Source organism: Peromyscus leucopus, chromosome 4 (assembly GCF_004664715.2).
Source record: "Peromyscus leucopus breed LL Stock chromosome 4, UCI_PerLeu_2.1, whole genome shotgun sequence".
Taxonomy (NCBI): domain Eukaryota; kingdom Metazoa; phylum Chordata; class Mammalia; order Rodentia; family Cricetidae; genus Peromyscus; species Peromyscus leucopus.
In genome coordinates this window covers 98,308,364-98,321,464 of record NC_051066.1, presented here as the reverse complement: position 1 = coordinate 98,321,464, position 13,101 = coordinate 98,308,364, and the positions used below count along the sequence as shown (strand labels likewise).

General features: G+C 46.7%; 1 protein-coding gene across 1 annotated transcript in view; it reads right to left on the bottom strand.

Moving 5' to 3' along the window:
- Positions 1-10,996, bottom strand: part of Sord (sorbitol dehydrogenase) — a 33,120-nt gene extending 22,124 nt beyond the window's left edge. The window contains exon 1 of the mRNA XM_028878733.2: positions 10,799-10,996. Within this exon, the coding sequence (XP_028734566.1) occupies positions 10,799-10,864 (66 nt within the window). The 5' untranslated portion in view covers positions 10,865-10,996. The remainder of the gene's footprint in view (positions 1-10,798) is intronic.
- Between the last annotated feature and the right edge of the window lie 2,105 nt (positions 10,997-13,101).

Genomic DNA, 13,101 nt, shown 5'->3' with positions numbered 1-13,101 from the left:
TTTATGAAACAGGGCTTCCCTATGTACCCATGCACTGGAATCCATTATGTACCCCAGGCTGGCCTCAAACTCATGATTCTCTTGTCCTGGTGTCCTGCTCTGATTTGAGCTTGTACCCCAGGCCTGGCTCAAGCCACTTGTTATAGGTGGCCTTACAGCGTCAATCCACACTGATACCATCTAGAACTAAATGCTACTCACTACTACCATGCTCATGCTCCTACTTCTTCAGCACTAGGTGCAGCTCAGCCCCAAACCCAGGTAGTAGTCTTCCCCAAACAATGCTTTCATATATGGCCTAACTTCCTTCATTCACTTCCGACCACCAGTTTCTCCGGTGCAGAAAATCCAGTGCTACTTGAACTCCTCCAGAGAAAGAAAAGCTGATTCGTGTGCCAATGCTGCCCGGCAGGCAGAGAGCTATACTGTCCCTCAGGCACCTGTGCTAAGTGCTTCACGGGCTAACCATGAGTACAGCCCAGGTGCCGCACAGCCTGAAGAGAACCAACCGGGACAGTTAGCAACCTGCCCAGTGGCCGCACAGGCTAAGGGCGGGTGACCACTACTGAGCTGGGCAGCGCAGAGAGAGCCTCATGTGAGGGGGAATGTTCAAAGTACTTAAGGAACTTTTTGGTTTTTCTGGGGGAGAGTGGTTGGTTTTCTGATGGATCTTTTTTCTTCTCAGTAGTTTAAAGGGGGAAAATCTATAAATCACTGCCTTAGAACAAGTGTCACCAAAGTCTTTCTCAAGGAAGTCACCAGTCTCATGTTTGAATTAACTAACATTCTATGTTGTGTAAATCTGCATTTCTTTTTTTTTTTTTTTTTTTTTTTTTTTTTTTTTTTTTTTTTTTTCGAGACAGGGTTTCTCTGTGTAGCTTTTCACCTTTCCTGGAGCTCACTTGGTAGCCCAGGCTGGCCTCGAACTCACAGAGATCCGCCTGGCTCTGCTTCCCGAGTGCTGGGATTAAAGGCGTGCGCCACCAACGCCCGGCTAAATCTGCATTTCTTAATGTTATGTCAGGTGAAGTTTTAAACTCAATTTCAGTGGCATTTAATGGCCGCTGATTTTGTTTCTAACTTGGAGCCTTGCCCCACATTCCGACCGATGGCATCAGCAGGCAAACCCCTAGACAATGACACCCAGTTCCACAGTCTTCCTATCTTTGCCTCCAGCTTGGGCAAGCTTCAACACCAGACCTGAATGGAGAAGTGGGAGGTTTAAGCTCACACTAACAGCTGGTACACCAAGTAAGCCCTGAGTCACTAGAGATTTACTTACTGCTGTAATGGCTACAACACCTTTCCACAGGCAAAGATGCAGTGACCGTTCCGGACACTAGAGGGTGCTGTACTGGTAGTCCGTTTACCGTCAGGTGGCAAAGGAGACCGAAAACTTCATTCTTCACACCACTCCCCTCTCCTCTCCAGCTATGTGTCTGAGGGTGAGCTTTGCATTAAGTTTCTCCTCCCAGATGCTGGGAGTACAGCTGAGTGCCACCACACCATATTCCTGTGGCGCTGAAGAAGGAACACAAGACTTTGTGCACACAAGACAAGTGGTCTGCCGACTGAGCTACAGCCCTAAACAGCCTCCTCCTCCTGAGGCTTCACGCACCCTTTCAACTCAGGCTCAGGACCTGCCTCCCTCTCTCTGCAGGGGATATGATATGCTACTGGGCACAAGACCAAATGAAGATCAACCACTGGGAGCTGGAGACACAGAGGGCTCAGCAGTTGAAAGTGCTTGCTGATCTTGCAGAGGACCAGTTTGTGTCCTAGCACCCATGTTAGGCTGTTTACAAAAGCCTGTAACTCCAGCTCCAAAGGATCCAACACCTTCTTCTGGCCTCTGTAGGTGCACACACACACACACACACACACACACACACACACAACTACATACACAGATATAAAATAAAATGCTTTTTTTTTTTTTTGGTTTTTCGAGACAGGGTTTCTCTGTGTAGTTTTGCGCCTTTGCTGGAACTCACTTTGTAGACCAGGCTGGCCTCGAACTCACAGAGATCCACCTGCCTCTGCCTCCCGAGTGCTGGGATTAAAGGCGTGCACCACCACCACCACCACCACCACCACCACCACCACCACCACCACCACCACCACCCGGCTCACAAAACAATCAATTCTCATGCTGGTCATGGTAGCATATACCTATAGCCCCAGTTTTGAGGAACGTGAGGCAGAAGGATCTAGAATTTCAAGACTGCCTAAACTAGGCACAGCAAGACTTTTTCTCAAAATAAATACGCCTTAAGCTTGTAAATATTATCCTAAGTATCACCGTGGGCCCCACAGCTTTACCAAGTTACCACGGCATGGCCACTAAACACTAAAAAGGTACAACCGTGTTTACTTAATCTCCTTTTCCATCTCAAATTTCCCTGGTGCTAAACTATGTCCTTATCTCTCAAGGTTTTTGAAGGCTGTAGCTCAGAATGAATGCCTAAAAGGGACGAGGAGACACGGACACACACGGACGGACATGGAGACACAGACAGACAGACAGACACACACACACACACACACACACACACACACACACACACACACACGCTCGCGCGCTTAGTTCCTCTGAGATCCTAGCCTTCCACTTTATTCCCAGTGATGCTGTCATTCACATTCAGGGTTTCCTAAGCAGGATTTCTTGAGAATGAGTCACAAAGGTACAGAGAGAGCTTTAAGTCTTATTAAGTTCTGTCAGCATTCTGGAACTTTTCGAGTCAGAAATACCTCTGCATCACATATACAGGTGCCCTTCTCTCCAGCACACTCACTCCAGTAACCCTTAGTCTCCAGGAAGATGTCCCTGCGTTGATAGGGCCATCGAAGCTGTCTCTCTCTTTTTTGTTTTGTTTTGTTTTGTTTTTTTGAGACAGGGTTTCTCTGTGTACCTGCGCTTTCCTGGAACTCACTTGTAGCCAGCTGACTCGAACTCAGAGATCCGCCTGACTGCTCCGAGTGCTGGAATTAAAGGCGTGTGCCACCACCGCCCGGCCGAAGCTGTCTCTGTCATTCCAAATAGCATGTGCGTGTGTGTGCGTATGCGTGTGTACACAAATACACACCTGTATATGTCTTGCCCATCTCATCATCAGCTCCCTTTCCATTACTATATTTGAATTTATACCCTCAACCCATTCTGCCTTGGTCAGTGGTCCTCAACCTTCCTGATGCTTCCATACTTCAGAACTATAATTTTGCTACTGTTGTGAACTATAATGAAAATATCTGACATGCAGATCTGATATGTGACCCCTGTGAAAGGGCCGTTCAACTCCAAAGGGTCACAACCCACAGGTTGGGGACCACTGGACTGGGCGGTAGGAAGGGCTTCCAGACAAGAAGTCAGAGAAGGTAAGTTTCCAGCCAGCCTGGGCGTGCTTAGGCAGAAGTTAGACTCTGGAATAGCCTGCCATGTGCAAAGCTGGTTCTCTTCAATCTACTGTGTACCTAGGGAACATTATATAACCTCTCGAATTTCCTCTTCTGTGTCATGAGGATAATCATCAAAGGGAGTGCCGACTCACAGCAAATATGTTTGCTCTTATTACAAAAGAAATAAGCCATGTTCTGTTCTCTAACAGTTGAACCAGCTCTGGATGGCCTTCTCCTTTGGGAGAGGACAAAGTACTTCAAACTGTTCTTTTCATGTTAACTTTGAGAGAAATTTGCCCTTTAACAGGCTGGGGTTTAAAAGAGCTAAAGTAGGACTTTGGCACTGATTTAGGCTTGCTTCTTGTTATGTGGATATATAAAGCCACCCCCACACCTTAAAAGGATAGGCAGGGTATGGGGGAGATGACCTGTGCCCAGATTCTTAGCAGATGTCTTTGCCACTTGCACCCACATACCAGACTGCCTGTGACCCCCTAGGGGCTGTGCTGGACATGTAAGGTGAACCAGACGCCATGGTCACTTCTGCTTCATTTCCCCCATCCCTACATATTTGTCTTGTGTTCTGAGAGTGGGCGGAAAAGCCAAAGGTTTTCTAATTGGGTGAGAGGCTTTGTACTAGCCATGGGTCCTGGCATATGAGGCGGTCATAAAGGGTTGGAGTGCTCCCACAGTCCACTGAGCTGGTCCTCTGCCCAGGCTCTCCGTGTTCCGTCCAGCCTCTGTCCTGATGATGACAATCTCTCTGAAACTCAATCTACTTAGACTCCCCATTAACCCTGTAAAGTTCTACACCCCTCATACCATGCCTCCATCTCACTTCCCAGCCACATCCAACACTTCCTCATCCTCATAGGGGCCATTTCTCCCTCTCCTTCTTCATGATCCCACATGAAAAGGGAAGTAAAGCATCCTGACTCCTGTGGGACCCTTAGGTGACTTAAGTTGGAATGTGTTGGGATTGAAGTGTCTGCAAACACCCAGACGGTTCTATCTACTTGTAGGGTTTTTTGGTTGGTTTGTTTGTTTGCTTGTTTGTTTAAGATTTATTTATTTATTATGTGTGTTCTGCCTGTACGCATCCCTGCAGGCCAGAAGAGGGCACCAAATCTCATTACAGATGGTAGTGAGCCACTATGTGGTTGCTGGGAATTGAACTTAGGACCTTTGGAAGAACAGCCAGTGTTCTTAACTGCTGAGCCATCTTTCCAGCCCTGGTTTTGGTTTTTGAGACAAGGTCTCACTGTCCAACCCCAGCTGGAACTTGATATGTATAGACAAGGCTGGCCTCAAACTCACAGAGATCTGTTTCTGCCTCCCAAGTGCTGGAATTAAAGGTCAATGGCTTCCAACGGGCTTTTGTATTCTAGGGACTGGTGCTCCGGTATCCTTTCCTGTAAGATGCCTTTTCCTGTGTTAACATGACTGGGAAGACAATTCTTCTGCAAACCCGATTATGAGACCCAAATCCACACAGGACAGAGGACTATTTCACTCTCATCAAGTAATATATAATTTTTCCTAATTCAAAATGCAAGAACAAGATCTAATATGCTAACATATTAGACAGTCCCTTATAGTAATCAAGAAATGCATGTTAGCAGCAATAGGCAAAGGCTCATGTGCAGTATTTGCATTGTTTTATATTGGACTGATAACCCTCTGCAAACCTTGACCAAGTTTCCTCTGGTAGGTAATGTTCTTAGTATAAATCTGGTTTATAGAAAACCTCCACCTTCAACAACCATGCTAAGAACTAAATAAATTTGTTGCCAATAAAATATATACCCATATATGTATGTATTCACTATACACACAACACACATATATGTCATGATATGCATATATTTCTCCTCCTTACTTGTCTTAGGATATTTAAAGGGAATTTCTCCTAATCTATGGGCCCTTGTCTTCTCAGAATAGGGTTACTTTCCCAGAAGATTAAAACCCCATCAGATTTTTGCTTCCTTCTACTTTGATGAGTAACAGTTAGCTCTATGCCCTAGGCCTTTCCAGCAATGGCAATTGCTTTTCCGAGCATTTTGCAGAGAAGCCAGGATGCTGGTTTTGAATTTGAAATGACTTATCAATGGTTTGGATTTGGTTTGCTACAGAAACATAATTTAGATAAAAGAAAGGAAGTGTTTCTTTGGATAGTTTTATTATCTGACTCCTTGTTTTCTAAATGAGTTTGGGGTTCTGTTTTTACTCAGAAGTGACTCTGACAGGTAAGATACTTCAAGCTTTTCTTTTCTGTTAACACTGAGGGTTGAACCTAGGGTCTTGCCTGTGGTAATCAAGCACCTACCTGTAAGCTGCATCTCTAACCCTTTTCTTACTTTTGAGATAAGGGCTCACTACGTTGTCCAGGTTGGTCTTGAACTCACTCTGTAACCCAGAAAGGCCTTGAACTTTTAGTGTTCCTGCCTCAGCCTTGTGAGTAGCTGGAGTTACAGACTTCAACCCCTAAGCCCAGACAGACTAAATGACTGAGCGGCCAGCACCACTCTCTCCAGGTCTTCCCCAGAAAGTCCAGCTGAGCACTAATAACTATCGAGGTATCCGCTCCACCAGGTGTTGACAACACCAACCAGGAAAACAGACAGGATGCCCAGGACCATTTGAGCTGCTAGGTGATCATGACAATTCCTTTCTTTTCTTTTTATCCAAAACTTAACAGTAAAGTGTACATAGCAAGGCTGGGTCACTTTTAATGTGTTTTATTAGATAGAGAAGTATCTTTTTTTAAAAAAACAACATTATCATTAAAGCAATTCTTTTGTCACTGCATCTTATTTGGTGTGCCTATGCATGTGCACATACATGCATGCCACAACATACAAGTAAACATCAGAGAAGGACTTCTGGGAGCCAGTGTCTCTCTCCACCAGGTGGGTTCCAGATGGCAAACTCAAGCTGTCACATGTGGCACCAAGTGCCATCCTGCTGGCCCTCAAAGCAATTCTTTTGACCTAGGGCATGTTACATTTCCTCAAAAAAGCAACAAGTCAACAAGTCTCTTCACTGAACCCCGATTAATATTTAAACTTCTTACTGATGCGTTCTTTTCTCTGCCCTTTATAATAAAATGACACTAACTCCATCACTTTAAAATAACTTTTTCCTTACCTTGTTATCTATTCATATAGCCAACAACAGTATGAAACCAACAAATCCCGAACACCGCCTGCTACCTTCTCGGGGTGTTCAGCTGTCTGCAACAGCAGCTGATCAGTTCCCTAGCCACAGGCTGAACAAGGAAAACCTGGTTTTCAGGAAGAAAGGAAAGAGCACACTCTCAGGATGGTCCATGAGCTGAGTGTGATGCAATGAGACAAGAAATTGGAAGGCATGGCGGGCAGTGGTGGCGCACGCCTTTAATCCCAGCACTCGGGAGGCAGAGCCAGGGGGATCTCTGTGAGTTCGAGGCCAGCCTGGTCTACAGAGCAAGTTTCAGGACAGGCGCAAAGCTACACAGAGAAACCCTGTCTCGAAAAAAAGAAAGAAAGAAAGAAATTGGGAGGCACACTTAGAAATCATTAGCATTCTGACCTCAGAGTCCAGTGCAAACATTAGTCTGTGGTCAGCTGGAAATGAAAATCAAATCATTCTTTCATCTCAGAGTTTGTGAAAACACTGAACTAAATAAAGTGCCTGGTACACGGCTGGACTGGAGTAAGCTAGCAATATCGTCATTCCTTTTGTTAATTTTCCTTACTATTCTAGCAAACTCTAGGGCATAAAAATTTTTGAATGCAAAAACTCACAAGCCACCCACTTGCCCCCAACACCAAACAAAGCTTTTTTACAGAAAAGCGAAGTCAGCTGTCTCCTATTCCAATTTCATGAACCAGTAATCCATTCCCAAGAAAGGAAAGCAAGTTCTAGATTTTACAAGATGGCTAAAGAGGCATACAGTAGTTGAACTGCTGCAGTTGAATACAGAGTTCTGCCTGGCCCACATTCTAAGAATTTTGCCAAAATTGCCCATATATTTGCCAGTTTGGACCTTTATCCATATCTTCAAGAAGGTTCCAAGGCTTTGGCTCCTAACTGCACAGTTAGCATGTACCAGTCAGGATGCGTGGACTGTGCTGGCTCTTTTATAAGCACAGTGCCTCTGACGTGCACACCATGGAAATGAGGACTAAGGCCTCCCCTCCCCCTCCTCTTCTGCATTAGGAATTTAACCTTGACTCTACCACTGGCCTTGAACTTACTTTGCAGCTCAATCAGGCCTTGAACTTTCAGTCAGTCTTCCTGCCTCAGTCTCCTGAGTAGCTGGGATTACAGGCCTGGTGCCCCTCTTCAAGACAATTAGAGCAGGAGGAAAAAAAAACATTGTTAAGCCATACAACTAACAGCAGTGGAGCTGGGCCTAGCCTCTACTCCAGGCCCCCTGGCTTTGAGTTTACTATTTCCTTTCTGAGAAGACTCCCGTGAACTGATATAGTTTGCTGATGGGTGGGCTGCTTCCTTGTACCTCAGCTTACTCACTTCTTTCTTCCCCTTGCCTCCTTAAGTCCGGATTTCTCCATTTAAAATAGAGAAATATGAAGCCAGGCATTAGTGGCGCACACCTTTGATCCCAGCACTCAGGAGGCACAGGCAGGCAGATCTCTAAGTTTGAGGCCAGCCTGAGCTACAGAGCAAGTTCCAGGACAGCCAGGGATACAAAGAGAAACCCTGTCTCCAAAAACAAAAACAAATATAAAACAAAAAAAAATAAAATAAAAATAGAGAAATCTGGGTTTTTTTTTTAACCTCATTATGAAGGAAACCTACCAGTCTAATGTGTGTGCATTTACACATCCACCTCTTTCCTACTATGTATACACACATCTACTAGTCTGTCTAATACGTGTGTGTGTGTGCGCAAGCGCGCGCGCGCACACACAACTTCATCACCCAAATAACAAATGCTCGCTCCTTGCTATGTTGGCCCTAAGTGTGAGAAGACTTCCGTGACTGCAGCAAGGAGAGGGAATCCTTTTCCTGGCACGCAGAGTTGAGACTGGGTTAGGTTTCCTTCCTCCTTGTCTCGGCAAAGCGGCTCGGGTCCTGTTTTTCCAGAGCAATGCCCTGGACCTTGGCCAGTTTCTGGTCTTCCTGGTGGCGGGAAGGCCACACTGGGAAAGCCTGAATTCTCCTTCCCTTCAGAACCCTTCGGATTCCTACTTTGGATTTTAGGAATGGGTGTTTCTCCAAACAATTCCTTGTATGTGAGGTCCTGAGGCAAGGATTTTTATCAGTAGACCCTGCCCCTAGTCCACCCAAATGAGAGTAGGCCTCAGTTTGCCAGCCATCCCCAAAGGAAAGACCCAAAATCTGTGGCTGTGTGGTGTCAAATCAACAGGAAAAACCGTGTCTGCCTCCCTCCCCATTTTATAATCCATAGCCAAGCTGCTATGGCTTCCAAACGCCACTACCGATTAAGCTACTCTGCTCGGACATCTTGGGTTTCACTGTGGTTCTCTTACGAAAGAACAGGGGCCCTCAAAGCCTCCTAAGACTTTTCCTCCTTGATGCTGTGAGTCAGTGCTGGTACCACCACCACCACCCCAAAACTTATACTACTGAATCTATCTGCTCTAAGGAAATGGAGGGACAGAGGTACGCCATGGGGGTGGTAGCTGGGAGAGGATCATGCCTGGGAAGGAGAAGAGCCCAGGAGGCCTGTGCTGGATTACAGTGTCCGAGCAACAGCATACTCTTCACTAAGGGCTCTTATGACTTCTCACTTCAAGGGTTAATTTACAGGCAAGCTGAGACATCCGAAATTTCCCTTAAAGAGCAATTCAGGGCAGAACAATCTTTTGTACAGAACAGTGCCTTAACGGCTTCTTTCATCTGTCTCCCTCTTTTGGGATGCTTGGGAGCAGGGACAATGTCCACTCTGGGCCCCCAGCTCAAATGCCTACATCCACAGCAGACATATTTTCACTTCGTAAACATTAGTGACATGAAGGACTAAGTTCAAAATCACTCTGTAAGCTTTGTAGAGACACGTTCTGCCCCTATACCTGCCGTTGACTGTAATAAACAATCACAGTGTCTTTTTAATTCAGGGTGTTGGGTGGATGGTCCAAAGTGATTGGGCACAGCACAAGAAAGGAAGTTTGAATCTGAGCTCTTGTCTTGGCTCCACGAACTAACCAAGACTACGATCTTGGGGATGTCACTTTTTCCATCAGCTGAAGAAGTGGAGTGTCAGCTGCAGGTACGTGTTCTTGACCCATCTAAGAACAGGCCAACAGGTAGAGGAGTTAAGGAACTCCTTTAACACTTGAAAACGCTTTCCAAACTCAAATCTGTGTGCAGTCTGTAGAATGAGAAGCCACCGGGGACAGATTCTTAAACAGACAAGATTTGTTGGAGGAGTCCCTCCTGATAGATGTCCTTTGAGTGGGAAGGAGGGAGATGCTGGGGTGCAGCAGAGATTGGTACCCAACCCACATACTGCATGCCCCACTGAGATGGACTTTGTCATTGGAAATTTGGCATGACCACAGAGATGATTCAGCAGATGTCTGAACTTTGGTTCAGGGGGCAGAACCAAGCTTACAGCCAGAGACAGAGGTACACAGAATGCTCCAGGGACGTGATTTAACAGATGTGTACTAAGAGAAAACAAGTGAGAAGCCATATGCCCAGTTAGAGTGCATTGTGAGCACGGACTGAATGCTGGGTCTTCTCATGATAAAAAAAAATAATAATATGCCGGGCGGTGGTGGCGCACGCCTTTAATCCCAGCACTCGGAAGGCAGAGACAGCCGGATCTCTGTGATTCGAGCCAGCTGGCTACAAGTGATTCAGGAAAGGCGCAAAGCTACACAGAGAAACCCTGTCTCGAAAAAACCAAAAAAAAAAAAAATAATAATAATAATAATAATAATTCTGCGAGGGGATACTATCGGGATTAAATAGAATCTCACTGTTTTTAAGTGCCGTCTCGCCACCCTTTCTGCCCTGCACTGTCTACCCGAAGAAGATCTGAGCAGATCCGAATCCTGGCCGTCCCCCTCTGAAGGGCAATAACTAGAGTGTGAATCTGCAGCTAGCGAAGGAGCCGAAAGCTTGATTTGTTTTCAACGGTCCAGGGCACAGGCCACGTGCCAGGCACGGGGCTAAGTTCCGGGAGCACGCGACCAGAACTCTCCCTAGAGATAGGTAACGGCCCGCTAACTGCTACCCCACCCCCACCTCCTGGGAGCCAGCGAAGATCCGGGTAAACCGGGGCAGGCAGGGGTGCTTGGTACGGGCCCTGTGAGCGCGACGGGGAACTCGGGAGTGGAGACGGCTGCCCCGCCGGGCTTGCAGAGGCGTGAGCGAGGCAGGGCTGGGTGGGTGGCTGCCTGGGTTCCCACCCTCCTTCCCCTTTTACCAGGCGAAGGTCCCCAGGTCCGTGCACCACCAGGGACAGGTTCTCGGCCTTTGCAGGAGCTGCCATGTCGCTTCCTGGCTCCGGGGTGTCGGCTGGACCCGGCGAGGCGCAGGTGGTTCTAAGGGCCCCACCGCCAAGGGTCTGGAGTAAGGGGCAAGGGCGGGCCCTGGACCTGGGCGGCGCCTGCTCGCGCCTGAACGCCTGGGGGCGGGACCTCGGGGGGCGGGACTTCGCGCGGCAGCCCTGAGAAAGGAAAGCAGCCTATGGACGCCGCTGTCCGTCTGTGGCTGCAGGAGCCTGGGATGCCTCGTTTAAGGCTAGCACTGAGATCCTCCAACAGCAAGTTTAGGTATGAGGTGGAGCCCGGGTGTTTTGTGTCATTAACTCGAAGCGTGCTGCTGCAGGAGGGACACCGAATCCGCCCTGAGAAACCCCCGCTCTGCGCTGCAGCCACTTTGGTTTCCCCGAGCATCCTGCAAAGGGCCTGTCACCAGCTCGAATGAAAGAAGAAATGAAGGAATGCATGTGTCACAGGGTCCTGATGCATCTGCATAAAGATGCTGTCGGGCGGAATTTGCAAGCCTTTCTCTTTAAAGGCTTTCTCGTTTTCCATTGTCAAGCGGATTTCAGCCCAGATTCCGCCTTCAGTGCTTCCCCAGTCAGGACAAACAGGTTTCCACTCTAGCGATGGAGCTTGCTGCTCCTCTCTTTAGATGTCAATGCTGGGGACTTCTTTCTTGTTTTGCTTTTCGAGACGGGGTCTCTCTGTTGTAGCCTTGGTTGTCCTGGAACTCCCTCTGTAGACCAGGCTGGTCTGGAACTCACAGAGATACGCCTGCCTCTGCCTCCTGAGTGCTGGGATTAAAGGCGTGTGCCACTACCGCCCGGTGATGCTGGGTGTTTCATTCCCTCACCATCTCTACTACCGACCCTGAAATCTCCAGGAGATTCTCTCCAGAGCTCCCAGCTCTTGACGTTGACTCCATGTAACGATGGAGCGCAGCTTTAAATTCTTTAGCAGCATCCATTCCCTGGATGCACTAGAAGACCCACTGAGGCCAAGGTTTTATTTCTTGACTAGAATGTAGTGAGATGCTTAGCACAGCACAGGAGCTTAAAACAAAGTTGTGATGAAAATGGACGCTAAATAATGTCAGAAAGGGGAACCGAGGAGAGGTGGAGTTGTAGAGTTGGTGTGAGGCTTAATAAAGCAACAGGATGGACTTTTTTTTTTTTTTTTTTTTTTTTTTTGGAAGTTTTTTGTTTTGGCTTTTGTATTGTAGAGCTGTGAATACAAATTGCTTGTATTATTAAAGCAACAGGATGGACTTTTTAACTTAGAAATTTATTTTGTGATTTTATGTGTATGAGTTTTTTGCCCGCATATATGTATGTGCACGATGTGGGTGTACATTGTCCCTGGAGGTCATAAGAGGGCATTGGATACCCTGCATCTGGAATTACTGATGGTCGTGTGAGCTGTCATGTGGCTGCTGAAAATTAAACCCAGGTCCTCTAACAAGAGCAACAAGTGCTCTCAACTACTGAGCCACCCCAGGATGGATTTTTAATTGAAAAGCTAACAAATTTCTAATTACATCGCTCCCCTCAAAACTACAGACTATCTGGCTGAGCTGCAAAACTTAGAAGATTTAAAAAGAATTTTTTTTAAAGAAGTCTTCAGGTCAATGGCAACCATTGATGCTCAACTCTGAGAGAAATGACCCACAGCCCAACACTTTCCTTTGGAACATTAACTTCAAGATGGGTTTTTTTTTTTCAATTCAAGAATAAAGATATTGTGCTAATTCTGCTTCAGAAAATTTTGCAAGTTGTTTGCTTTACAAAGTCAACTTTTAAAAGCACAATTAGTCAAAGGGTCAATAAACTAGGCAGAAATCATTTTCTAAGACAAGGAGGAGAAGAAGAAAGCCCCAAATGCCACCTTGTCATTTTATCCATAATTAGGAACAAAGGAACTTTGACTCACACCAGAAAATAAAACGGAGTCATAGTGTGGAATCTGCACTCCAGCTACATACTAACAAGTTCTGCTGATTGAACGGCTGCTGAGGGGCTTGTCTCTCACCTGTCTGCCAACAGTTACATGAGCAGTGTTAGCGCAGCACTACAGTGGCAGGCACAGGCCACATCTCTGCACACGGCTCCTCTGTGTGCAGTCAGGCTTCCTCGCCCTCACATGAACGGGTCTGCAACTTTGGGGAGTTCTCCTCTTAAATGTATTGGCAACAGTCCAGTATGTAGCACCAAGCAAATCTTGGTGTCTAAATAGTTTGCAGCTA